At 40.1% G+C, this 27,707-nt stretch overlaps 1 protein-coding gene across 12 annotated transcripts; it reads right to left on the minus strand.

The window, feature by feature from the left end:
* Positions 1–25: 25 nt before the first annotated feature.
* Positions 26–26,345, minus strand: LOC118823471 (deleted in malignant brain tumors 1 protein-like). 12 transcript variants are annotated; one of them, XM_036593118.1, is made up of 27 exons: positions 26,262–26,344; positions 26,103–26,126; positions 25,945–25,968; positions 25,242–25,340; positions 25,076–25,117; positions 23,985–24,083; positions 23,835–23,861; positions 22,436–22,534; positions 22,259–22,318; positions 21,146–21,244; positions 20,975–21,022; positions 20,217–20,315; positions 20,045–20,092; positions 17,421–17,571; positions 16,953–17,137; positions 15,422–15,572; positions 14,954–15,138; positions 13,423–13,573; positions 12,955–13,139; positions 9,265–9,363; positions 9,098–9,130; positions 7,905–8,055; positions 6,901–7,112; positions 6,141–6,316; positions 4,036–4,427; positions 2,145–2,389; positions 26–177 (listed from the first exon to the last, which is right to left on the minus strand). In XM_036593118.1, the coding sequence occupies exons 1-27, from the start codon at positions 26,320–26,322 to the stop codon at positions 134–136; spliced, it is 3,189 nt and encodes a 1,062-aa protein (XP_036449011.1). In that variant the 5' UTR covers positions 26,323–26,344; the 3' UTR covers positions 26–133. The 12 variants fall into 12 exon arrangements, with proteins under 12 accessions (XP_036449011.1, XP_036449010.1, XP_036449009.1 ...); XM_036593117.1 differs by having other exon boundaries at positions 22,280–22,318; positions 23,814–23,861; XM_036593116.1 differs by having other exon boundaries at positions 23,814–23,861.
* Positions 26,346–27,707: the final 1,362 nt, after the last annotated feature.

A 27,707-nucleotide genomic window follows, 5' to 3' on the forward strand; every position in this document is an offset into this window, starting at 1 on the left:
TGAAATGAAAAACAAGAAACACAGGTTTGCCTTTTGGGAATGCTTTAATAGAAGTGAGTAAGTAAATGCTCCATTTGTTGAGTGATAAGTGAAGAAGAGATTAGAGATTACTCCTGGGTGGAGTGAAGTGAGCTCATTCCTCTTTCTCAACCTCAGCAGCAGACTCTGCTTTGGCACCTGGTGATTGAAAATATAATTATCAGCACTTGTTTCAGGACATCAAATCCTAAAACAAAAAACAATATATACAGGGTGATTCAAAAAGACTAATCCGATTTCAAAGCGCCATATTTTACAACCGTGAGGCTCCTAGGAAACAATCACAATCCAATTGTAAGAGGGGGTTATAGAGTTTCTAAATGTCCGTGGAAGATGGCTCCCTTCAGTCTGAGAGGAGATGTGAGCAGAAAGCGTTCTGCGTTCTCCACTTCAATAAGAGTGAATCTGTCATAACTGTGCAGAGTGATTTTCGTGGGCAGTGAACCTCCAACAGCTCAGAGCGTTCGGCGTTGGTTCCACAACACTGGATGATCACCGAAATCGCACTGAAAGAGCCGTGAGTGCAGCGACACCCGACACGCTCAATCCAGTATGGGATGAATTTGACTATGGCGTTGATGTTGTCTGTACAGCTGGAGGAGGTTCATACTGAGACCTTGTACAATTACGTAATAAACTTTATGCTCATTTAAACCATTTACAGTTTACTGCATTGATCTGTAATGATTTACAATTGAAATAAATCATTTTGAAATCAGATGAATCTTTTTGAATCACGCTGTATAATAGAAAGCTTTGTTTCAATTGTGCTAAAAAGGTGAATGTCTTATGTCCTACCACTAAAACTTTAATTAGTCCTGAAGATCCTGTAAAGTTTACTTCCAACCTGCATCTAACATGCTGCTACCTCTCCTACCTTACACTAATTCATCTGATCCAGAGAATCAAGAACTTCTGAAGAAGTTATTCAGCTGGAGCAGGTGAGGCAAATTGTGGTTGGAACTAGATTCTGCAGGAAGGTAGATCTCAAGGACCAGGGTTGGTGACCACTGCTAATAGTTTGGTGAAAAATTTAATTTACACAGTTTTCCACTTAGCTCCAATGTAGCCGATCAGCCACATGATGTCAGCTTCTTTAGTTTAGCACTGGACCTAAGAGGCTAACGTTGCTAACAATCACTGGACATCAATAGTTGCCCAATTTTTTTCTTTAAATACATCCCCAAAACTTCTCTCAACCCGCTCAGACTACAGCCCGGTCTTCATCAAGGTCGCACAAACTAGTGGATGCAGTTTAGAACACTGATGTGCTGTGAACTATAAAAATGAATGAAACTTAACCTTGTAGCTGAACATGGTAGCAGCCACTTTACATGACAGCTGTCGAATTTCTGTTGTTCCTTTTTTTTATAAATAACTTAATGTTGAATTTAAAGTATATTTAGAAGTGCTTATATGCCTTCATGATGTAACACGACATACAACAGAGGCAGATTCTTCATGGGAGGTGAAACTGCCATGACAGCATTGTCTAAAATGACTGCCCACAGCATTCGGCTTCACCACTAAATTTTATTAATTTAAACTACATTGACGAATCTGCAGGACCTTCATGAAGACCTATGTAGGGTTATATAGGTTTGACAGAAGTTTTGTAGATGTATTTATGGAAAAAATGGGTGACTATAGTGTTTGTTAGCAAAGTTAGCCCTGTAACCCCAGTGGTAAACTAAAGGAAGAAAAACTAGAGGGGTATGAAGTTCCCCAGGTTTGGGCTGTGGAGCAGTGGAACTGCACTTTTTAGAGATGAAGCACCCTACAGTATCTTTGGGATGAGCTGGAGCGATATTTGTGATCCAGAACTAATCATCCAACATCGGCACCTGACTTCACTAAAGCTCTTTTGGCAGAGTGCAATTAGATCCTCACAGTAATGCTGCAATATCTATCGTAAACTCTTCCCAGAAGAGTAGAGGCTGTTACTGCCCTTGATTTCATAAGAAATGCTGGATGAGTAGAAGTTTTTGGACGTACAGTATATGTAAATTTTCCACTTGTCAATGACCACCAACAACTGGTAGTTACGTTATGGTCTCATTCCAAACACACTATAAGATGCTAGGAAACAGAAACTGCCCTCTGACCTTTGAGGGTGATTGGCCCCAGTGTGACCGTTTCAGTGTGGTGGGAGGAGTCGAGGGATCTCTTCTTGCGCATACGGCAGCCTTGGCGACAGCGGGAGTTGTAGTCGCTGTCAGCGCAGACGATCACCCTACACTGCAGGAAGACGTAGGAATGAGTCCGCAGGAACTTGAAGGCCCTGAAATGGAACTGAGCGTAGTACTGCCTCCCGTTGGTGTAAATGTAGACCGTGCTGTCCTTCGCACAGCTAAAAGAAAACAGCAAAGAAGAGGAAAGATCACATCTACTTTGAAGTCTTAACTAATGAGATGTTTGAGGTCTTGAATGTAGGCTATGCTGCATCCAAAGACGTCTGACTTCTGAGTGCTACTTACACCTTTTTGAATAGGAGGTTTTTCACAATGCGATTAGCCAGACAATGCTTAATAAAGTCTGATAGGAAGAGAGGTTAGGGAAGTTCCTATTGGGCATCCTTCACAGACCACAGGGGGGTTGATACATTTGTGCAGCAACCGATGATATACAGTTGGAAAAAGGTACATCTAAAGTACTGTACATAAGTCAGAGACCACCCTTCATTTATTGATCTTTCAATTAAAATGGTCATTAAGTACAATGGATATTTCTGATTTTTCTTATCCCTTGGATAAGAAAGGGGAAAAATAATTGACAAAAAAACAAGACTCTTCATAATCAAAATATAAGGTTTTATAAAAAGATATAGAGAAAATGGGGATCCAAAGAATCATGCAAGACCTGGTGGACCACCAAAATTGTCCTCATCAGATGAACAGCACTTAAAGCTTTCATCTTTGAGAGAGAGGAGAAAATCAAGCTGCTTCGGATCTGAAAAAAATCCACAGGGGCTTCTGTCCATCCTTCCACTGTGAGAAGACGGACGTGTAGCTGATAAGAAGCTGTTATGGAAAAAAGGAAACGGACAAAAAAGAAGAAGCTGCTGATGTTCTCAGAACAATGGACTGACCACCCCAGAGTCCAGACCTCAACATCACTGAATGTGTTTGAGTTTTCTTGTGAGAAGTAAAAAATGCAACCAACTTCTAAGACTGAACTTTGGAGGTGTGGGAAAAATATACCTGAACTGAAAGTGTGTCTCCCAAAAAGAATGGAAGTTGTAATAAAGTCGAAGTGTGGACAGACTAAATACTGAAAAATTTATATTCAGCTGTTGAGGTTTCTGTGTAATTTTCTGTTAAATATGTACTTGATGGCCACTTTAAATGAAAATAAATGAAGGGTGCTCTCTGAGTTTTGCACAGTACTCTGTATATCAGGTGTGTCAAACTGGGAGTCTTCCAGGTCAAAGAGCTTCAAAGATCAATCTTTACCCTCATCTAACGCTCTGAATTCAGATCATGAAGGCCTTGCTAATTAGCTGACAAGCTGAATCAGGTGTGTTTAATGAGCCAGTGTGTTGAAGTCTGCAGTGTTTTGGTGAGGACTGGAGCCTGACATAGTATATATGGCAGGTATACATGATAAGATGGCCAGGGTAGATTCAAAATAGGTGTCCCTAATAAACTAGTGTACAATTCAGTGTACCATGATGGTTCTACCCGATCCTGGAATACCCCCACCTTTCCTTTTTTACTTTCCTTGCTACAACAACTCAGTAAAGGTTTGATAATAATTAGTTGGATCAGGTGTTTTACAGCTGGGAAAACCCTTGCAAGGTTGGGGTTCTCCAGGACCAGTAGTGAATCTACATGATTCTGAAAGTCCTTTTAAAACTGGACCTACATGAACATCCACTACATGAGTTTGAAGTCAAATCCACACAAGGTATAATTAAAACCAGTCATGATAATTAGTCCAGTACAGTAGAACACTGAAGTACTTGTCCACAGACTGTTCTGCCACTGGCTCTCTTACCCGTTTTGGATCAGGGTGTAGGAGCGAGCCTGGAAGTCATGGTTGGGAGAGGCCACACAACTGTCCAGCAGAAGGTCCAGTGTGTTGTCTGCTCTGCTGAGCTGCACCTGAACGTACAGGTACTGATTGAGGCTGACCTCATAGGGAAATTGGAGTATAGGGTAGGAGAAGCTGCTGGAAGGGTAGAAGGCCATGCTGGCGTTAAAGCGGCCGGTGCCGCTGATGGTATTGTTGATCATCTCTTTGACCTTGTAGACTGTCCCCACTGTGGTGTCCTGCTCCATGTGGCAGCGCACGCTCAGCAAGAATTGCTCGAGCTGCCGTGTGATCTCGCCTGACTGGGTTGGCGCCGCTCGCACGTGGTTATTGTAGACAACACGTCCATTGTTGGTCTAAAGGGGGAGGAAAAAAGAAAGCATAATGTAAACCAATAAGTCACGTTCTGACAATGAGAAACCTAGTTCTAGAGCAGTGGGTCCCAATCTTGGGCTCATATTCATCAAGCGTCTCAAAGAAAGAACTGATCTAAGATCAAGGCCTATATTCATGAAGGTTTGCAGAAAAAGAGCGCTGATCTAGGATGTCTTAGGCCCAATCCCATTTCACCCCTTACCCCTACCTCTTAGCCATTAGCCCGCTTTTTTGTGTGTTCACATCTAGGGGTAGGCAGGTCGCCTGCAGAGCAGCGCTAGCAGCTGTTAATGAAGTAATGTGTTTTTGTTTTTTTTTTAATTTGAGGGTCCCATTTCGTAGGGCGAGATTTCAACCACTACCTCTTGTAACTCAGTTCCAAGGGGTTAGGGTGACATTTAAAACAAGGGGTAGGGGTAAAAAGAAGAACTTGGATTGGGCCTTAGCGTTAGGAGGGTCACAGCGAACAAGAGAGGAGTCCTAGGTCAGCACTCCTACTCTAAAAAGCTTCAAAAATACAGGCCCAGGTCTCATTACTTCATGTTGTCCCATTCAGTGTTATGTAACCAGCATAGATAAATCCCAGAATCACATTCTTAATCTGAGATATTTGATAAATGTGGACCTGGTCCTGATCCATCCTTATATCATCCTGAGAAGATGCCTGGCTTTACATTAAGCACTGAGGGTGGAGCTACCCAGAATTATTTGTGTTTTTGTACGCCTAACCGGCCCCAGGCCAGGTTAAATTCAGTATTTTGCCACATAAACAGCCCTTGAACCAATCAGCAGCAGCTTTGGATCAATTGACGGAGTGACAGACGGAGGTGGACCCCTCTGGTCACTTTTTTACTTCATGACATTTGTAGTAACAATCACACAAAGCACATTTTTAGCAGAGTGAGCAAATCATGCTACATAATTATTAAGAATATAAAGCAATTTTAATAACAATGCGCATCAACATGGTGGCAGTGGTGACAGCATTACTTTTATAATTACTTTACTAGGATTAGTCACAATCTGAGCAACTAAATCTGAGCCAACAGTGAAAGTTAATTGCCATCGTAAAACAAGTTAACCCTAAGCTGCATACACCGATCAGGCATAACGTTATGACCACCTCCTTGTTTCTACGCTCATTGTCCATTTTATCAGCTCCACTTACTATATAGGTGCACTTTGTAGTTCTACAGTTACAGACTGTAGTCCATCTGTTTCTCTGCATACTTTGTTAGCCCCCTTTTTCCCTGTCCTTCAGTGGTCAGGACCCCCATGGACCCTCACAGAGCAGGTACTATTTGGCTGGTGGATCATTCTCAGCTGCTGGGTTTTTTAAACACCTCAGTGTCGCTGCTGGACTGAGAATAGTCCACCAACCAAAAATATCCAGCCAACAGCGTCCTGTGGGCAGCGTCCTGTGGGCAGCGTCCTTTGACCACTAATGAAGGACTAGAGGATGACCAACACAAACTGTGCAGCAGCAGATGAGCTATCGTCACCAACGTTACATCTACAAAGTGGACCAACCAGGCAGGAGTGTCTAATAGAGTGGACAGTGAGTGGACACAGTGTTTAAAAAATAGAGTGCAGTGAACTAAATCAAATCATTGTGAGGACAAAGATCAGAGATTTACACCACTGCTAATCTACCTTTGTCCATTTTGTAATCTAATATGTAATATTTATCTTACCGTTTTACTGGTTCCACACATGTCAATGGGAAAGTTGAAGGACACCTCGTAGCTGTTAGCAGAAGGTCTGCAACGATGGTCATCCACATAGAGATTTTGCCAGCCGATGCCCAGAGAGTTCAGGTATGATCTCTGAATTACAATGGTCATGCTGTCTGAGGAACAGACCACTCTAGCTGCACAACAGAGGGGTTCAGCAGTTGAGAACACTGAGACACCTGGGCTTCGTTATATGAGAGGCTTACACATGTCTGCAGACACTACTCAAAAGTTCGGAATCAATTGTCAGATTAATAATTTATTTTATATAAAATAAAAATTTGTTCATTTATTTATTCAGCTTTCGTTATATCCAACAACTGCCACAATAAAAATACCATTTAATTGCTTTCTTTTATAGAAGTTGACTTGCTTGCACACCTACAAAGATGAAAAGCCAGTTTGTTTGCAGTTTTGTAAATCATACACATTCGCATTGAAATTAAAAACAACATTGTGACTGAAGAACAGAAATGCATGATGCATAAACTCAGGTGGAAATTGCATTTTATGGCTACTGTGAAAAGAAGTTAAACAGCCACACATACTTAACTCCTATGAAATAATGCTGCTCTAGGGTCAGTTTTGCTTTTCACATTCCTGTGAATGTAGATGCTCAAAAAAGACAGAACCTTATCCTAGATTTACAGGGCCCTATTGGGAATGGACTCAGAGGATACACCTATGGCAATTGTACTGTTTGCCCTTTTGCTGAGTTTACCTGTATTTTCGGGCAGAGAGCTGCTGAAGGAGGCTTTGAAGCCGCGGGCCACGCCTGAGCCGTCGCTCCTGAACAGGACAGTCATGTATGAGGAGGATGAGCGGAAGTCCCGGAGGGTGGTGTCATTGTAGCACAGCTTGCCCAGCAGTGAGGAGGCGGTGGTGGAGCCATCATACACGTATATATAGTCACAGTTACAGCAGCGCTCCAGCCTGAGCCACAAACACAGAGCCATTAGCTGATTAACCGTCTTTTAAAGTAATAGTCTAGTGTAAACTTTCCCCCTTACCCCAAATGTAGGCAATGAGCCAAGACACGTTTGGTGGCTGACGTCAGCTTCTTTAGTTTTGGACTGGAGCTACAAGGCTAATTTTCATTTATATAGAGAGCATTTGGCAGATGCTCTTATCCAGAGCGACTTACTATTTTGATCATTTTACAAATATGACATGATATGATATGATATGAAAACTGACAAATATTGTTGAAATGTTACTGAATTGTACTTTATTTGATCTGAAATTCAGTTGTCGACTACATAAGATGTTGATATACCTACTAGGCTAAATCAGTTTACAGTATATGGCACTGAATTATAATGCAAGTTAGACATTATGATGTTCTGGACCTTTGCTTGAGGAAATTTTCTCTAACTGGACCTTATTGAATTTTAATTAAAGACCCCCGCTCTAGTCCTTCATCAGTGGCTGGATATTTTTGGTTGGTGGACTATTCTCAGTCCAGCAGCGACACTGAGGTGTTTAAAAACTCCAGCAGCACTGCTGTGTCTGAGTAAGTGGAGCTGATAAAATGGACAGTGAGTGTAGAAACTAGGAGGTGGTCATAATGTTATGCCTGATCGATTTATCTGTAAATTCATTTTGATCTGAGTAAGAAAATCGGAAAAAGGCTTAAGTCTCACACTAATATCCACCAGGATTTAACTTTGTCTAGGAGAAGTAAATGAGATTAAGAGAAGATCTCTTTTAGAGTATTCTACTTACTCAAGATCTACAAACGACAGAAAGATCCTCTGCCCTGCAGGAGCAGAGAGCTGCCATACGCAATATGCGTTATCATGGTAATAATTTGGGTAGTAGGGGCTGGAGATTGACCCGGAATCAAACAAGCGTCCTCCGCAGGTGGGGTGAGTCACTGGAGATCAGGACAAAATAAGGGTTAATAAAGGTTTAATGGCACATTTAAAGGAATGGTTTGGAGAAAAATCAAAATACACATTTTCACTTAAGCCAGATGTGCTGTGATCAGCAGAGACGTGTTTCCTGTCCAAATTTTGCTTCTTTAGTTTAGCACTTGGGCATAGTAGCGCTAGCAAAGCCTAGTCACTAGTCAAAGCACGTTCAGGTCTTCATTAAAGTCATGTGAATTGCTGATGTATTTTAGAGCACAGAGTGATTTACTGTAAACTACACAAATCAACAAAACTGTGTAGCCAAGCACATTTGATCTAAAATAGCTGCACAGTGTTTTGTTTAGCTGGCGTCTAAAATGGCTGCCTGCTGCGTTTAGTTTTTTTTATAGTCCACTGTAAGACAAACTGTGTCCAAACCCACATAGACAAGTCTGTATAACCTTAACGATGAAGAATGAAGACCTGCATGTGTTTGAGAGAACTTTTGGAGATGTCCTTATAGAAAACTATTGACTACTGACTTCTAGTGTATCTAGTCAACCAGCATAACCAGCATATGTTGTGTTTTGAATGCTGGTTACGCTCAATCTCCAGCAGGTCCATACTGGGTGACCAGCTAAACCAGCACTAGAATAGCATAAACAATGTAGTTCAGCTGGAACCACGAAATTCAAGCTATTTATTTGGCAAGGACTCTAAAGTAAAGAAGTAAAGAATACCAAAACATGTTGGCTGACCGAAAAGTCATAGAGAAGGACATATCTGTATCCTTTTTCAAAAGCCGGTTTTGAGCTATAAAGGAAGTAGCTGTAGCTCTGGGTAGCAGGATAATCTAATAATTTAAAAAATTTAAAAACTAATACAATTTCTTGAGACACTGAATACATTCAAAACATTGACATATAGATAAAAAAACTGGCTAAAAATGGTCCAGTGACTGATTATTTGGGTTTAATTGCCAAATTGCACCCAAATACCCAAATTGTCATGTATCGTATGAAAGATCCATGATGCAAATTCAGTCTAGTAATAGATTATTCTTACCTGGTGGCCGTTTGGTTGTGGCCGAGCAGTACGCTGCACAAAGAAGATACAAGACAGTGGATTAGCACTGACCGAAAAGCGTCCACAGCAGGTATAATTTAAAAACTGAGATTAGCTCATGCTCAGCAAATGAATGGCTGTTGTGTGTAAGATCAGGAGGTGCTCACTGTAGTAGTCATGGCAACAGTTTCCATAGTATTGACAGGAGCTGGCACAAGAACATCGACTAAAACTATAGCCACAGTTCCCCCTGCAGTAAGGCATTTCTGTCCAAGAGGGAAAACAGCGATGAGGGTCATTAACAGTAGGCTATGGCTACCAAGCAACATAACACTCAAAGATTATTCCATGAACAGCACAATGATTTTAGTAACAAACGTCAGTTGATGTGTGTTGTCTTATAGCGTGATATGCAAAAGTACTGGCACCCCTGGTCAAATTACATGACTTTCTAAGTGAAAATAAGTTAAGACATCCTCTACAGAGAGCACTGTAGTACGTCCTGTGCCACCCCGGGCTCAAGAAGGACGCTGGTGGCAGGAGAAACGTTTGCAGCATCCTTTTCACTTTTATTTTCACTCACCAAAACACCAAAACATAAAACAACCAAAGCTGGCCACTTTTCAGTCCTTCTTTCAGTTGAGCTTTTCAGCTCTTCACTCCGTCTCTTGCTCCCGCTGCTTGTCCCTCTCTTTCTCAGTCCCTTTCTGGATCGAACATGAAGCAAGTTAATGTGGCCTCGCTGCGGGACCGGAGGCAGCACCCAGGAGGCTGGGCTCGGGACTTGTGCACCATCCCCCATTCACTCGCGGTGTTCCTCTCCCTGCTGTCCTCACCAGGCTTTGTCCTCTCTTGGTGTTCAGGCCCCGCCTTCCTGCCGGCTCTCGTGGCCGTCATCGGGGCCCGGGGGACAGACGCATGCCATAAGCACGTTTCTGCACATTTTTATGTGCAATTACTGTGCATTTTCTGAATTTAACATACTGAGAAAATAAAATGTGACCTGCGCAAAAGGTATGGCACACTTTGTATTTTAGTAATAAACAGAAATTGTGCACTAAAAATGACAGAAAAATGCTGTATTTAAGTTTGTTCCCTGCGGAACCAATATGGCTCCACGAGGGGGCAGCCTGCTGCATCAGCTCTGGTCCACTTTGAGCTTTTTTCTTACTTTCTGTACTTTTCCCCTTTTCTTTTTTAAGTTATATTGTTTTTGTTTGATTGTCAAGGTTTTTGCACTATGGACACCAAACTTGTAGAGTTTGCCCTGGTCCTTGTTCTACTTTTTTCTCTGTTTACGACTGTGTTTGGAGATCCCGTACAGAGCCCTACTGTTTACAGTAGGGATGAGCTGTAAAAGCTACGCAACACAGTGGTGCTACTGAATGAGACAGCCGATATCTCCTGTGAGCTGAGGAGGAAGAAACGAGGGAGTTGTGCTGAAGCTCAGCATCAGGCCAGGAGGAAATGTTATAGACCAGTTCTTCCCTCTCTTCCCAGTAAGATGGACAAGCTAACGGCACTGACCCGACATCAGAGGGATTACCACAAGTATAGCATCATGCTTTTCACCAAGGCATGGCTTACTACGCTAACTCCGGACACAATTGTCACTTTAATAAACGTATTTAATAAACACGTAATTTGACCAGGGGGTTTAAACCTTTTCATGCAACTGTATGTGTATTTTCAGTATTTGTCAAGAGTTCCCCTTCCTGGGACCGTGTTACAGAAACTTCCCACCTTTAGTCCTAAGTTAAGATCTGACAAGTTCAAGAAACAATTTTTTTGCCAATTCATATTGCAGAAACAAATCTTACCTTCATTTATGAACTATATTTGATCTCAAATCAGGAAATCCTAAACTATTCTATTGATGTCGCTAATTAGTTCTTATGTCATTTATGTCCCAAGGCTTTAGCCAGCTGTGACATGCCCTAACATTATTTCTTCTAATAAACAGCCATATGCTCAACTCTATCTTCTCATTATTTACTGCAATATGTTATTTGGCAACTTTTCATTGACATTAACGCATACAGGTCATAAGAAAGAATCGGAGAGAACATTTCTGCAGTGTCTGTCACTTTGTCTTCGTCCTGCCTAGCCTAGGTTCTAGTCCTACCAGCCTGTACATGTCTTAACATACACTATATTGCCAAAAGTATTCACTCACCCATCCAAATCATTGAATTCAGGTGTTCCAATCACTTCCATGGCCACAGGTGTATAAAACCGAGCACCCACGCCTGCAGACTGCTTCTACAGACATTAGTGAAAGAATGGGTTGCTCTCAGGAGTTAAGTGAATTCCAGCATGGTGCCGTGATAGGATGCCCCCTGTGCAACAAGTCCAGTCGTGAAATTTCCTCGCTACTAAATATTCCACAGTCAACTGTCAGTGGGATTATAACAAAGTGGAAGTGATTGGGAATGATAGCAACTCAACCACGAAGTGGTCGGCCACGTAAAATGACAGAGCGGGGTCAGCGGATGCTGAGGCGCATAGTGCGCAGAGGTCGCCAACTTTCTGCAGAGTCAATCGCTACAGACCTCCAAACTTCATGTGGCCTTCAGATCAGCTCAAGATCAGCGTAGAGAGCTTCATGGAATGGGTTTCCATGGCCGAGCAGCTGCATCCAAGCCTTACATCACCAAATGCAATGCAAAGCATCGAATGCAGTGGTGTAAAGCGCCGCCACTGGACTCTAGAGCAGTGGAGACATGTTCTCTGGAGTGACCAATCACGCTTCTCCGTCTGGCAATCCGATGGACGAGTCTGGGTTTGGTGGTTGCCAGGAGAACGGTACTTGTCTGACTGCATTATGCCAAGTGTAAAGTCTGGTGGAGGGGGGATTATGGTGTGGGTTGTTTTTCAGGAGTTGGGCTCGGCCCCTTAGTTCCAGTGAAAGGAACTCTTAATGCTTCAGCACCAAGAGACTTTGGACAATTTCTTATTCCCAACTTTGTGGGAACAGTTTGGGGACGGCCCCTTCCTGTTCCAACATGACTGCGCACCAGTGCACAAAGCAAGGTCATAAAGACATGAATGAGCGAGTTTGGTGTGGAAGAACTTGACTGGCCTGCACAGAGTCCTGACCTCAACCCGATAGAACACCTTTGGGATGAATTAGAGCGGAGACTGCGAGCCAGGCCTTCTCGTCCAACATCAGTGTCTGGCCTCACAAATGTGCTTCTGGAAGAATGGTCAAAAATTCCCATAAACACTCCTAAACCTTGTGGAAAGCCTTCCCAGAAGAGTTGAAGCTGTTATAGCTGCAAAGGGTGGGCCGACATCATATTAAACCCTATGGATTAATAATGGGATGTCACTCAAGTTCATATGCGTGTGAAGGCAGACAAGCGAATACTTTTGGCAATACAGTGTATCTACCTGCCTAGCCTTGCTTACTTCTTGTCTAGCCTTCTTCCTATACTTCTGAATTCCAATAGCCTAGCCTCTGGTCTTGCTGTTGTATGAGCAGTTAGCATTTCCTAATCCCTATTTCCTTTGTACTTTATCTTGCAGTCACAGTATTGCTTAGTTCAGCTTAGCCTAACCTAGCTTTCCCTGTTGTCATCACTGCTTACTAGGTCTTGTCTCTGGTTTCGTTTATCTGTATACTGTTATTAGTTTGTGTTCGTGAAATCTGTGCTAGTGTCCATTCATGATTCTACCCAATTCATTACAATATTTGTATAACAACTTTGAGTGTGTGTCAGCCAATCAGCTTTTTGAAACAAAATTCATTTTAAAATTGAGTATTGTGTATTACCCTTGCAAAAGCTTCAGCTGGTTGTGTGAAATCACTCATAAAAAGTAGTAAGAGACACTGTAGCCTCACTTTCATCACTAACCTGCGAACTCCCACAGTGCCCGAAAGCCTGGACGAGTTACACTGCTGTCGCTTGAGAAGACTACGGTCAGATAGTTCCTGCTGGAGTTGAAGTGATATCTCTGATCTTGAGGCACGCGACCCAGCAGTGGGTAAGCAGCACTGGGACCGTCATACACCCTGATGGAGTCACAACATGCCTCCAAACTAGTTCCAAGGAGAAAAAGAGAGAATTGAGGAAGTTTGCAAAAAGGAAATCTATTCCAGCCCAGGGCAGCGTCACAGCATACACATATAAGCTTACAGCTGGTTTCAGATTATAACTGATGCAGTTATGAAGGCAAAACAAATTCAGTAATGATTTAGAGTGATATAGAATAACTTGTCTAATACTGCATATTTTAACAGTTTGAATGAATAAATTCATCTGAAAAGAATAGATTTGGCTTAATCGATCTGTATGTAAAAGTGAAGGAAAGCTGTGACTTACTCAACAAACGTGAAGGTCAAATTAACAACTTGTGTCTCTGACGCCAGAAGTCTCCATGTGCAATTAGCATTGTTTGGGTAGTTATTAGGATACTGGGGGCTGAAGAATTCTCCTCTTGAGTTAGTCAGATCTCCACCACATGGTGCTCCACCTGTAAAGCGGCACAAGTATTTCAGTCTGACCTAACTCATCAACTGCATAGCAAAATGATGTGTGTGCTAGGTAGACCAAGGGTGCCCAATCCTTGTCCTGGCGATCTACCACCCTGCAGAGTTTGGCTCCAACCTTAATCCATTACATCTGATACAGGTAGATAAGGCCTTCAGTAGCATCTGAAACTTAGGGCCAGGCATGTTGGATCTGAACTCTCCAGAGTGGGAGATCTCCAGGACCAGGTTTGACCATCCCTGATTTAAATTAAGTACAGCCCAAAAAATCTCTAGTTTAGTGTCATCTTAGTTTTCATGATTGTTTGTGTTTTGAAACCCTTTCTTTTAAAGCCCCAGGGAGCCTACACCTGTGTTTTCTTTCTAAGTAGGTTCTTGTGGGCACACTATACATACTCATGTGCAAAATATTGGGCACCCCTGGTGACACCTAGAGGTTAACTTATTGTCACTTAAAAAATCAACAAACCATGTCATTTCACCAGAGGTGTTCACACTTTTGCACATGGCTTATGCTCTGTGAATAACATTCCAGTGATTGTATATTAAGTCAAAGTTCTCCTCAGGATGTAAACTGGGTGGTCCTAAACCTGGATAGTGTCTACGTGAGCCTTACCCTCACCAATCACAAGTGTGATGTGGTTTGTCCCACCAACACAGCTTTAACAAAACTGTGTTCCCCAATGATCTCCTTCCTCATATTCAAGTGAGAGCTAATGACAAAAAAAGCTAAACTGGCAAGCATAATAAAGCTAGCAAGCATTAAAAAACACCTATTCGTCCAGCAAAGGGCGGGCTGACTTCATATTAAACCCTATGGATTAATAATGGGATGTCACTCAAGTTCATATGCGTGTGAAGGCAGACAAGCGAATACTTTTGGCAATACAGTGTATCTACCTGCCTAGCCTTGCTTACTTCTTGTCTAGCCTTCTTCCTATACTTCTGAATTCCAATAGCCTAGCCTCTGGTCTTGCTGTTGTATGAGCAGTTAGCATTTCCTAATCCCTATTTCCTTTGTACTTTATCTTGCAGTCACAGTATTGCTTAGCTCAGCTTAGCCTAACCTAGCTTTCCCTGTTGTCATCACTGCTTACTAGGTCTTGTCTCTGGTTTCGTTTATCTGTATTCTGTTATTAGTTTGTGTTTGTGAAATCTGTGCTAGTGTCCATTCATGATTCTACCCAATTCATTACAATATTTGTATAACAACTTTGAGTGTGTGTCAGCCAATCAGCTTTTTGAAACAAAATTCATTTTAAAATTGAGTATTGTGTATTACCCTTGCAAAAGCTTCAGCTGGTTGTGCGAAATCACTCATAAAAAGTAGTAAGAGACACTGTAGCCTCACTTTCATCACTAACCTGCGAACTCCCACAGTGCCCGAAAGCCTTGACGAGTTACACTGCTGTCACTTGAGAAGACTACGGTCAGATAGTTCCTGCTGGAGTTGAAGTGATATCTCTGATCTTGAGGCACGCGACCCAGCAGTGGGTAAGCAGCACTGGGACCGTCATACACCCTGATAAAGTCACAACATGCCTCCAAACTAGTTCCAAGGAGAAAAAGAGAGAATTGAGGAAGTTTGCAAAAAGGAAATCTATTCCAGCCCAGGGCAGCGTCACAGCATACACATATAAGCTTACAGCTGGTTTCAGATTATAACTGATGCAGTTATGAAGGCAAAACAAATTCAGTAATGATTTAGAGTGATATAGAATAACTTGTCTAATACTGCATATTTTAACAGTTTGAATGAATAAATTCATCTGAAAAGAATAGATTTGGCTTAATCGATCTGTATGTAAAAGTGAAGGAAAGCTGTGACTTACTCAACAAACGTGAAGGTCAAATTAACAACTTGTGTCTCTGACGCCAGAAGTCTCCATGTGCAATTAGCATTGTTTGGGTAGTTATTAGGATACTGGGGGCTGAAGAATTCTCCTCTTGAGTTAGTCAGATCTCCACCACATGGTGCTCCACCTGTAAAGCGGCACAAGTATTTCAGTCTGACCTAACTCATCAACTGCATAGCAAAATGATGTGTGTGCTAGGTAGACCAAGGGTGCCCAATCCTTGTCCTGGCGATCTACCACCCTGCAGAGTTTGGCTCCAACCTTAATCCATTACATCTGATACAGGTAGATAAGGCCTTCAGTAGCATCTGAAACTTAGGGCCAGGCATGTTGGATCTGAACTCTCCAGAGTGGGAGATCTCCAGGACCAGGTTTGACCATCCCTGATTTAAATTAAGTACAGCCAAAAAAATCTCTAGTTTAGTGTCATCTTAGTTTTCATGATTGTTTGTGTTTTGAAACCCTTTCTTTTAAAGCCCCAGGGAGCCTACACCTGTGTTTTCTTTCTAAGTAGGTTCTTGTGGGCACACTATACATACTCATGTGCAAAGTATTGGGCACCCCTGGTGACACCTAGAGGTTAACTTATTGTCACTTAAAAAATCAACAAACCATGTCATTTGACCAGAGGTGTTCAAACTTTTGCACATGGCTTATGCTGTGTGAATAACATTCCAGTGATTGTATATTAAGTCAAAGTTCTCCTCAGGATGTAAACTGGGTGGTCCTAAACCTGGATAGTGTCTACGTGAGCCTTACCCTCACCAATCACAAGTGTGATGTGGTTTGTCCCACCAACACAGCTTTAACAAAACTGTGTTCCCCAATGATCTCCTTCCTCATATTCAAGTGAGAGCTAATGACAAAAAAAGCTAAACTGGCAAGCATAATAAAGCTAGCAAGCATTAAAAAACACCTATTCGTCCAGCAAAGGGTGGGCTGACTTCATATTAAACCCTATGGATTAATAATGGGATGTCACTCAAGTTCATATGCGTGTGAAGGCAGACAAGCGAATACTTTTGGCAATACAGTGTATCTGCCTGCCTAGCCTTGCTTACTTCTTGTCTAGCCTTCTTCCTATACTTCTGAATTCCAATAGCCTAGCCTCTGGTCTTGCTGTTGTATGAGCAGTTAGCATTTCCTAATCCCTATTTCCTTTGTACTTTATCTTGCAGTCACAGTATTGCTTAGTTCAGCTTAGCCTAACCTAGCTTTCCCTGTTGTCATCACTGCTTACTAGGTCTTGTCTCTGGTTTCGTTTATCTGTATTCTGTTATTAGTTTGTGTTTGTGAAATCTGTGCTAGTGTCCATTCATGATTCTACCCAATTCATTACAATATTTGTATAACAACTTTGAGTGTGTGTCAGCCAATCAGCTTTTTGAAACAAAATTCATTTTAAAATTGAGTATTGTGTATTACCCTTGCAAAAGCTTCAGCTGGTTGTGTGAAATCACTCATAAAAAGTAGTAAGAGACACTGTAGCCTCACTTTCATCACTAACCTGCGAACTCCCACAGTGCCCGAAAGCCTTGACGAGTTACACTGCTGTCACTTGAGAAGACTACGGTCAGATAGTTCCTGCTGGAGTTGAAGTGATATCTCTGATCTTGAGGCACGCGACCCAGCAGTGGGTAAGCAGCACTGGGACCGTCATACACCCTGATAAAGTCACAACATGCCTCCAAACTAGTTCCAAGGAGAAAAAGAGAGAATTGAGGAAGTTTGCAAAAAGGAAATCTATTCCAGCCCAGGGCAGCGTCACAGCATACACATATAAGCTTACAGCTGGTTTCAGATTATAACTGATGCAGTTATGAAGGCAAAACAAATTCAGTAATGATTTAGAGTGATATAGAATAACTTGTCTAATACTGCATATTTTAACAGTTTGAATGAATAAATTCATCTGAAAAGAATAGATTTGGCTTAATCGATCTGTATGTAAAAGTGAAGGAAAGCTGTGACTTACTCAACAAACATGAAGGTCAAATTAACAGTTTGTCTCTCTGATGCCAGAAGTCTCCATGTGCAATTAGCATTGTTTGGGTAGTTATTAGGATACTGGGGGCTGAAGAATTCTCCTCTTGAGTTAGTCAGATCTCCACCACATGGTGCTCCACCTGTAAAGCGGCACAAGTATTTCAGTCTGACCTAACTCATCAACTGCATAGCAAAATGATGTGTGTGCTAGGTAGACCAAGGGTGCCCAATCCTTGTCCTGGCGATCTACCACCCTGCAGAGTTTGGCTCCAACCTTAATCCATTACATCTGATACGGGTAGATAAGGCCTTCAGTAGCATCTGAAACTTAGGGCCAGGCATGTTGGATCTGAACTCTCCAGAGTGGGAGATCTCCAGGACCAGGTTTGACCATCCCTGATTTAAATTAAGTACAGCCCAAAAAATCTCTAGTTTAGTGTCATCTTAGTTTTCATGATTGTTTGTGTTTTGAAACCCTTTCTTTTAAAGCCCCAGGGAGCCTACACCTGTGTTTTCTTTCTAAGTAGGTTCTTGTGGGCACACTATACATACTCATGTGCAAAATATTGGGCACCCCTGGTGACACCTAGAGGTTAACTTATTGTCACTTAAAAAATCAACAAACCATGTCATTTCACCAGAGGTGTTCAAACTTTTGCACATGGCTGTATGTGCATAAAGTATGCCCTGTGAATAACATTCCAGTGATTGTATATTAAGTCAAAGTTCACCTCAGGATGTAAACTGGGTGGTCCTAAACCTGGATAGTGTCTACGTGAGCCTTACCCTCACCAATCACAAGTGTGATGTGGTTTGTCCCACCAACACAGCTTTAACAAAACTGTGTTCCCCAATGATCTCCTTCCTCATATTCAAGTGAGAGCTAATGACAAAAAAAGCTAAACTGGCGAGCATAATAAAGCTAGCAAGCATTAAAAAACACCTATTTGTCCAGTTGCCAAGCCAGAAATCTATTAGTAAAATCAGTAAGAACTTTACCTTCTTTAAAATGTTGCCTTATAAAAACTGGATAATGTTTTTAGACAGTGGAAACAGTGGGGTTAAGTCCTTTTTTAGAAAAATGTGTCTTTGTCAAAGGTGGAGGGGGCGAAGAGCAATGAAACTTTAAAAGCACATGTATAGCAACAAAACAGGAAAGGTTTTGTATAGCATAGTCCTTTTGTATAGGCAAAGTCCTTTTTTGAATTGTTGAATGTTGAGGTTTAGCCATCCAGAGCTTCAGCGAAAGTAAACATCAGGCCTGGGTGATGCTGGGGAAAAGTGGAGTTGCTAATGCAATGCAGGGTTGGGGGAATCCTGCAGCCATGCAGCAGCTGTCTTATGGAAGGTAGGGATAAGCTTAGACATATCCTATTCATTTGTATATCTTAATTTATAAACAAACATAAATCCTCATCACATATATCAAGCCAAGTTTCCTTGCATGGAGTGGAATGCATAGCACACAGGCCAAAAACCATACTTCCTGACTGGCCCATTTTCTGCTCAGTCGTTGAAGGATTAACCCTTTTGTTTCGATCTTATATTTCGCAATGAAAAAAGAGTAGTACTGTACTATTCAGAGTTTACATACAAGCAAGATTCTATTATATAGCAGACTTTAATGTAGAAACTTAGTAAGTAAGTAAAGTTTATTTATATAGCGCTTTTTACAACGGATGTTGTCACAAAGCAGCTTTACAAGGAAATCAGCATTACAAAAAGAAATCCGGGTCTGAGCCCCCAATAAGCCTAATTTCAGCTAGCTTTGATGTTCAGCCTCTAAGGGATTTGCATTGCCATGTCTGCACCTAGCTAACGGTGGTATACATTCACTATAGCATATCGCTGTTGTCGGAAGAAAACCTCGTATCTCCAAAATGATAACTTTACAGTAGAAGGAAAAAACATACTTTACTTTTAATGTAAGTCAATGGAACCAGACTTAAAGCACTGCTTACATCACAGAATATCTGTCTTTATGTTCCAGCACATAATCTTACATCTTCAGATTCTGGCCTTCTGTAAAATACAGAAACCATGGAGAGGCCTCTTTCAGGTATTATAGTTCTAAACTTTAGAAACTCAATTCCACCTTTTACTGGAAAGTAAAGTTCAGTGTAAACCTTTAAGAAACATTGAAAAATGTATCTCTTTAACTTGGTGTTTAATTAACACACTATGTCTTTTTAGTATTTGTCTTTTAATTTGATCTGTATTATTGTCCTGTATGATTTTTTTTTTTTTAATTTTTACCTGATTTTCTCCCCGATTTAGTCATCCTACCCACCCAGAGAGAGCAAGGCCAATTGTGCTCTCTTGGACTCCCGGCTACGGATGGCTGTAGCATCACCAGGGATCGAACTCGCGATCTCCTGATGATAGGACCAACGCTTAGACGATTGCGCCACTCGGGAGCCCGTCCTGTATGATTTTAAATTAGTACTCTTAATTTTTTGTGTGATTGTTAAGCTTATCAGCTGTCTGTAAAGCATTTTGAGCTGCCACAGGCATTGAAAGTGCTGTATAAATAAAGATGATTATTAGTAGTAGTAGTAGTAGTAGTAGTAGTATAGAGAACACATGCTCCCTCTCTCAACACAGAAAACATACCTGTTGTGGTGTCAAGAGCAGCTGTGATTGGGCTTGTGTAGCAGTAATCTGTGGGAGAAATAATAGTAAGATGTGAACACACAGTCACATTAAAGTCAGTCACCTCTACATGTCGGTACACATCACTTAAAAAATCTACTAAGTCACTCTATTTAAAACTACATTTCCTGACCGTGGTAGTCGTGGCAGCAGTTTCCATAGTACTGACAGGAGCTGGAGCAGGAACAGCTGCCCAGGTTGTAGCCACAGTTCCACCTGCAGGAAGGAGACTCTAATACAGAGAGAAAAAGGGGATTTGCATTGCCATGTCTGCACCTAGCTAACGGTGGTATACATTCACTATAGCATAATCGCTGTTGTCGGAAGAAATCCTCATATCCCCAAATGATAACTTTACAGTAGAAGGAAAAACATACTTTTACTTTTAATGTAAGTCAATGGAACCAGACTTAAAGCACTGCTTACATCACAGAATATCTGTCTGTTTATGTTCCAGCACATAATCTTACATCTTCAGATTCTGGCCTTCCATAAAATACAGAAAACACAGAGAGGCCTCTTTCAGGTATTATGGTTCTAAACGGTACGAAGTCAATTCCACCTTTTATTGGACAGTAAAGGTCAGTGTAAACTTTTAAGAAACATTTAAAAACGTATCTCTTTAACTTGGTGTTTAATTAACACGACATCTTTTAAGTATTTGTCTTCTTAATTTGATCTGTGTTATTGTCTTGTATGATTTTAAATTAGTACATAATTTCTTCTATTACTGTTAACATTTATCACCTGTCTGTAGAACACTTTGAGCTGCAACCAGCATAAAAAGTGCTATTTTAATTATTATTATTATTATTATTATTATTATTATTGTTATTATTATTATTATTCCAGAGAACACATGCTCCCTCTCTCTCAACAAAGAAAACATACCTGTTGTGGTGTCAGGAGCACCTGTGGTTGTAGTTGTGTCACAGTAATCTGTGGGAGAAATAATAGTAAGATGTGAACACACAGTCACATTGAAGTCAGTCACCTCTACATGTCAGTACACATCACTTAAAAATCTACTCAGTCACTCTATATAAAACTACATCTCCTGACCGTGGTAGTCGTGGCAGCAGTTTCCATAGTACTGACAGGAGCTGGAGCAGGAACAGCTGCCGAGGTTGTAGCCACAGTTCCACCTGCAGGAAGGAGACTCTAATACAGAGAGAACAAGCCTGTCTTAATAACAACAACATCACCAACTCAAATGAGAGAAAACTATTTTCATTACTGACATAACTGACATCATCAGATTCCATTCCATTCCATTTCAGCTAGCTTTGGTGTTCAGCCTCTAAGGGATTTGCATTTCCATGTCTGCACCTAGCTAGCGGTGGTATAAAAAACCTCCAAAATGATCACTTTACAGTAAAAGGAAAAAAACTACTTTTAATGTAAGTCAGTGGAACCAAACTTTTTTTCCAAGTCATTTTGCTCCATTCTTCATGAAATGTATACACACTGTAAAGAGCCTCAGGCCTTTTCATCAACAAAATGTAATTTGACCAGGAGTTTTCAAACTTTTGAATATGACTGGATTTTTGTTTCGTTATTTCAGTGGATCCGTCTGCACAATATTTCAACTTAAAGTTTTTGAAAGTTTTTGAAATTTTTAAATTTTTGAAGTTTGTTATTAGCTTTATTATAATCTTTTGAAAGAATAGCTGTGTGTTTATATATAAATACAGTACAGAATGTCAGTACATGCCAATGTGTTATTGTCACATTTTCTAATCTCTGTATCATTATAAAAACAATCATTTAACTTTATTGTAATCTTTCCAAAGCGATTTAAGTGGCCATTACAGACACTGCAGATACTGGCCTTCAGTAAAATACAGAAAACATGGAGAGACCTCTTTGGGTTATTATGCTTCTAAACTGTGGACATCAATTCCACCTTTTGTTAGACAGTCAAGCTCAGTGCAGACTTTTCAGAAACATTTGAAAACGTTTCTCTAACTTAGTATTTAGTTAAAACTCTCATTTAATTTATCTTTTTAATTTGATCTGTGTTATTGTCTTATATGATTTCAAATTAATACTCATAATTTCTTGTATTACTGTTAAGATTTATCACCTGTCTGTAAAGCTGTTGTTGTTGTTATTATTATTATTATTATTATTGTTGTTGTTGTTGTTGTTATTATTGTTCCAGAGAAAATATACCTGATGTGGTCTCAAGAGTACCTGTGGTTGTGGTTGTGGTTGTGGTTGTGTAGCAGTAATCTGTGGGAGAAATAATAGTAAGATGTGAACACACAGTCACATTAAAGTCAGTCACCTCTAAATGTCGTCACTCAAAAAATCTACTCAGTCACTCTATTTAAAACTACATTTCCTGACCGTGGTAGTCGTGGCAGCAGTTTCCATAGTACTGACAGGAGCTGGAGCAGGAACAGCTGCCGAGGTTGTAGCCACAGTTCCACCTGCAGGAAGGAGACTCTAATACAGAGAGAACAAGCCTGTCTTAATAACAACAACATCACCAACTCAAATGACAGAAAAAACTATTTTCATTACTGACATAACTGACAATCAGATTCCATTCTACATAAAACAACAGCATTAGTTTTCAAAAGTACATCAGAAGCTTAAAAATTCCCTTGTGGTTTCTCAGGCCACATATGGATGTCGTACGAGATTAAATACAAAAATTTATAGTTCTGAAGAAAAGTGTGTGTGTAGGGGTTACTCTGCAAACATGCTCCCATTGGCCCACTGTGGTCGGTGCACGCTGTAAAGAATGTCTGTAATTCTACAATAATGTACTGTGTTTGAGCCAGAATGATATTTTAAAAGTGTTTTACAGATTTAAACAGCATCTTGGGTTGAATTCTGGGAAAACATTTACAGTACAGGCAGATTATACTGTATCAGACACTTTATGATATGGTTAGAATCATTAGGATTGATTTTGCTTCTTAATATGAATTGGATTAATGGCCACCATTATAGATCACTAGTTATCTATAGAACATATTTGGATCCTATTAGAAAACCATCAAATCTGTTTGGAATCAATTACAGCTCACCTGTTAAACCATTACGTTCCTTTTCATTTTGATATAAACCCATCAAGAAAAGCCTGGAATATTGATATGGGTAGACTTTTATTTTGGTATATGTCGTTATGAAGCAGACTTCAATGTTTAAACTTCACTTTGTAAGTATGCTTTTTTTTATGTGTCTTATTTCCACAGCTACAATAAGCCTAATTTCAGCTAGCTTTGGTGTTCAGCCTCTAAGGAATTTGCATTGCCATGTCTGCACCTAGCTAACGGTGGCATACATTCACTATGGCATATCGCTGTTGTCGGAAGAAAACCTCCAAAATTATCACTTTACAGTAAAAGGAAAAAAACCTACTTTACTTTTAATGTAAGTCAGTGGAACCAAACTTTTTTCCGAGTCATTTTGGTCCATTCTTTATGAAATGTATACACACTGTAAAGAGCCTCAGGCCTTTTCAAATTATCTCAAAAACTGAAAAACGACAAAAATGGAGATACAAGGTTTTCTTTTGACAGCAGCGATAGTGAGTTTACAACTCTAGCTTAGACACTGACTTTTTGTAAGACATGCATGGAACATACAGTCATATGCAAAAGTTTGGGCACCCCTGACGATGTTTTGTTGATTCAAGTAAAAATTATTATTATCATTGTTGTTGTTGTTCTTCCAGAGAACGCATGCTCCCTCTCTCTCAACACAGAAAATATACCTGATGTGGTGTCAGGAGCACCTGTGGTTGTAGTTGTGTAGCAGTAAGCTGTGGGAGAAATAATAGTAAGATGTGAACACACAGTCACATTAAAGTCAGTCACCTCTACATGTCGGTACACATCACTTAAAAATCTACACAATAACACTACATAAAACTACATTTCCTGACCGTGGTAGTCGTAGCAGCAGTTTCCATAGTACTGACAGGAGCTGGTGCAGGAACAGCTGCCGAGGTTGTAGCCACAGTTCCACCTGCAGGAAGGAGAAGCTAATACAGAGAGAACAAGCCTGTCTTAATAACAACAACATCACCAACTCAAATGACAGTAAAACTATTTTCATTGCTGTCATAACTTTTTAGTTTTCAAAAGTACATCAGAAGCCTAAAAATTCCCTTGTGGTTTCTCAGGCCACATATGGATGTCGTACGACATTAAATACAAAAATTTATAGTTCTAAAGAAAAGTGTGTGGGGCGGGGCACCCTGCAAACATGCTCCCATTGGCCCACTGTAATCTGATTTGTGTGCGCTGTAAAGAATGTCTGTTATTCTACAGTAATGTACTGTGTTTGAGCCAGAATGATATTTTAAAAGTGTTTTACAGATTTAAACAGCATCTTGGGTTGAATTCTGCGAAAACATTTACAGTACAGGCAGATTATACTGTATCAAACACTATATGGTACGGTTAGAACCATTAGGATTGATGATGATTGAGAATTGGATTAATGGCCACCATTATAGATCACTAGTTTCCTGTAGAACATCTTTGGATCCTATTAGAAAACCATCAAATCTGTTTGGAATCAATCACAGCTCACCTGTTCAACCATTAGGATCCTTTTCATTGTCATATCAACTCATCAAGAAAAGCCAAAATGCATTAAAAGACCACCAGGAACCAATAGAAAGACCTAATGGTTTCTATGTCCAGTAGGGCTATTTCTGTCACAACATGTAGTATCATCAGCTTTACTGTAAACCATTCTGACGGACCACCATCTTCACTGTAACTGATTATTTCATTGTTCCATTATTTAAACATTAAATGAGCTGCATTAAGATCTGTGGTTTTTATACTTAGCTAGTGGTAAACTCAGTTAACATTATCTTAATGTTTACTCGCTAAAAGAATGCCAGAACTAATCACAAAATAAAGCATGGAATATTTATATGAGCGGACTTTGTCGTATGTCATTATAGAGCAGGCTTTAATGTTGAAATTTCACTTTGTAAGTATGCTTACAAAGACAATATACCTGGTGTGGTGTCATCTGTGGTTGTAGCTGTGTCACAGTAATCTGTGGGAGAAATAATAGTTAGACGTAAACACACAGTCACATTGAAGTCAGTCACCTCTACATGTCGGTACACGTCACTTAAAAAATCTACTCAGTCACTCTATTTAAAACTACATTTCCTGACCGTGGTAGTCGTGGCAGCAGTCTCCATAGTACTGACAGGAGCTGGAGCAGGAACAGCTGCCGAGGTCATAGCCACAGTTCCACCAGCAGGAAGGAGACTCTAATACAGAGAGAACAAGCCTGCTTCGTGTCACACGTCAACAATACATTCACTTAAGGTAAGAAAGGTATCAACAGTACATCTTCAAGATATTTACTTCAATATATTGAGATGCTGAACTACTGCTGCTTCACTGATGTGTTGTTGATGCGTTACTGATACTCTGATACTCTGTTAAAAGTTTATTAATCATCTACAAACCACTGAAATAAATAAGGATATATATATATATATATATATATATATATATGTAATATGTGTGTGTGTTTGTACATATCTGTACATTTTGAAATATATGTCTGACCCTTTATGATAAACGTGAGATCAGAGTTCCATATGGGATGCCTATTGCACATCTTTCATGTCATCTGTAGATTTCTATTATGATTTCATATTGTAAAATGTCTATATCTTTTTATGGACATTGTTAACACTTCCTTGTGTAATAAAAGTGATTCAAGTTAAAATCAAGCTGGTATTAATGGTGGTAATTACTGGCTATTTTTTGACCCTCAGAAAGATATTCACCGTATGAGAAGGTCAATTGCCAGACTGAGAGAAGTAAATGAGCTCCCTTATCAACATCATGCTTTCTGATATTTACCTGTTATCCACGGCCGTTTGGTTGCTGAAATGATAAACACAGACATTACTCAGGCTGTCAATGCAGCTCAGAACTATTTCTTTTTTGTAAATTACTAATGCCAACCAATAAAAAAGGTGTAAAGCGACATTATCAGCATCATGTTTTATGATATTTACTTTCTGTCCATGACCAGCCGTTTGCTGAAATGATAAACACAGACATTGCACGGGTTGTCAGTGCAGCTCACTCAGAACCATTTCATTTTTTGTAAATCACTATTGTTAACTAGTAACACCGCAATCAGCCAGCAAATCCAAATTGTAGAGCATTCTTACCTCCAGGGCTGACCCCTACCAGAAAGAACAGGATTATCATTCCGAGCTTCATCTTTCCCATCTGCTGAAGCCTGTCTCCCACCGTGTGGCACCATGGTTTATATACCCCAAATGAGACCTAGAAGAACTTCCTCATGATGTCCTCACATCCTGGAGCGCGCAGTAAAAGAGCTACAGCACTATCATGAGTGTGGGAAAGAAACAGCTGGCCAAATGGAGAAATCCTGTTGCATTAATTTGATTCTACACTTCACCGGAACTTAAACTCACTCTCGCTGGTCACTTCGTAAGGCACCGCAACACTACCGCTCAAAATCACCTTCACTTATATTATACATTCAATAATAACTCATACAATATAGACTTTGGTATTGCACACAGCGTGCCGACAGGGATTGTTAGTTGTTTTTGGTAGGTATTTTGGTAACAGGAGGAAGTTATAGAGTTATTTAGAATCATTTTCTGTCAAGTTACAGTCGTGTGCAAATGTTTGGGCACCCCTGGGTCAAATAACATCTTTTTGTTAATTTTCTAAGTGAAAATAAGTCAACACATCCTCTACAGAGACACACTTCTGCACATTTTAATCACTATTTATTTGCTGAATTAACATATTGGAAAAAAATGAAAACATTAAATGCGGCCTGTGCAAAAGTTATGGCACATTTTTATATTTTAAACTAAGTAAACAAATAAGATTGTGTGCTAAAATGTGCAGACACCATATTTAAGTGTGGTCTCTGTAGAGGATGTGTTAAGTTATTTTCACTAAACTCAACAAAACGTGTAATTTGACCAGGGGTGTGACAAACTTTTGCATATGACAGTAAATTAAACCAAACCAAGAAAGTACCTGCATCAAGCTAAATTATCTGTCAACTGGTGAGATGATTTTTCTTCTGAAAATATTAAATGTGCTGTAAATGATCTTGTCCCAAAATTAGTAAATATTTTATTGGTTTAAGACATTGCGGCTAGATTTAAGTAAGACTAATTTGATACAATGTCATAATAATCCTGTAAAAAGAGCAAAAGTAGCATATAACTTTTCTTAAAAGATTGTTTGGTGCAAAATTTCTCGTTATTGGAATGCTTTAACAAAGCCTCAAGCCCAATTCTAGAGAAAAGCTGCTTTTAAATAAACAAAAATGACTTTAAATGTGTCTTCGGTCAATAATGTAATGCTTAAAATAAGCTGCATTCCTGAAAATAATTCTCACAATGAGGGATAAAATGTTAAAAAGACACTCAAATGCTAATAAACTGCTTTATCAACTCAAAAGCGATGAAGAGATGCAAACAAATTAAACATCTTCAAATTTTAACAAGGCAGAAAAGCTTGACATTAACATTAACATAGCTTTATTTAAAGATCAACAGACTAGACCAGATTCATATATATATATTAACCACAATCTCGAACGTGAAAGAAAAAAAATTATTACA

The sequence above is a fragment of the Colossoma macropomum genome, unplaced genomic scaffold (genome assembly GCF_904425465.1).
Source record: "Colossoma macropomum unplaced genomic scaffold, Colossoma_macropomum, whole genome shotgun sequence".
NCBI lineage: Eukaryota > Metazoa > Chordata > Actinopteri > Characiformes > Serrasalmidae > Colossoma > Colossoma macropomum.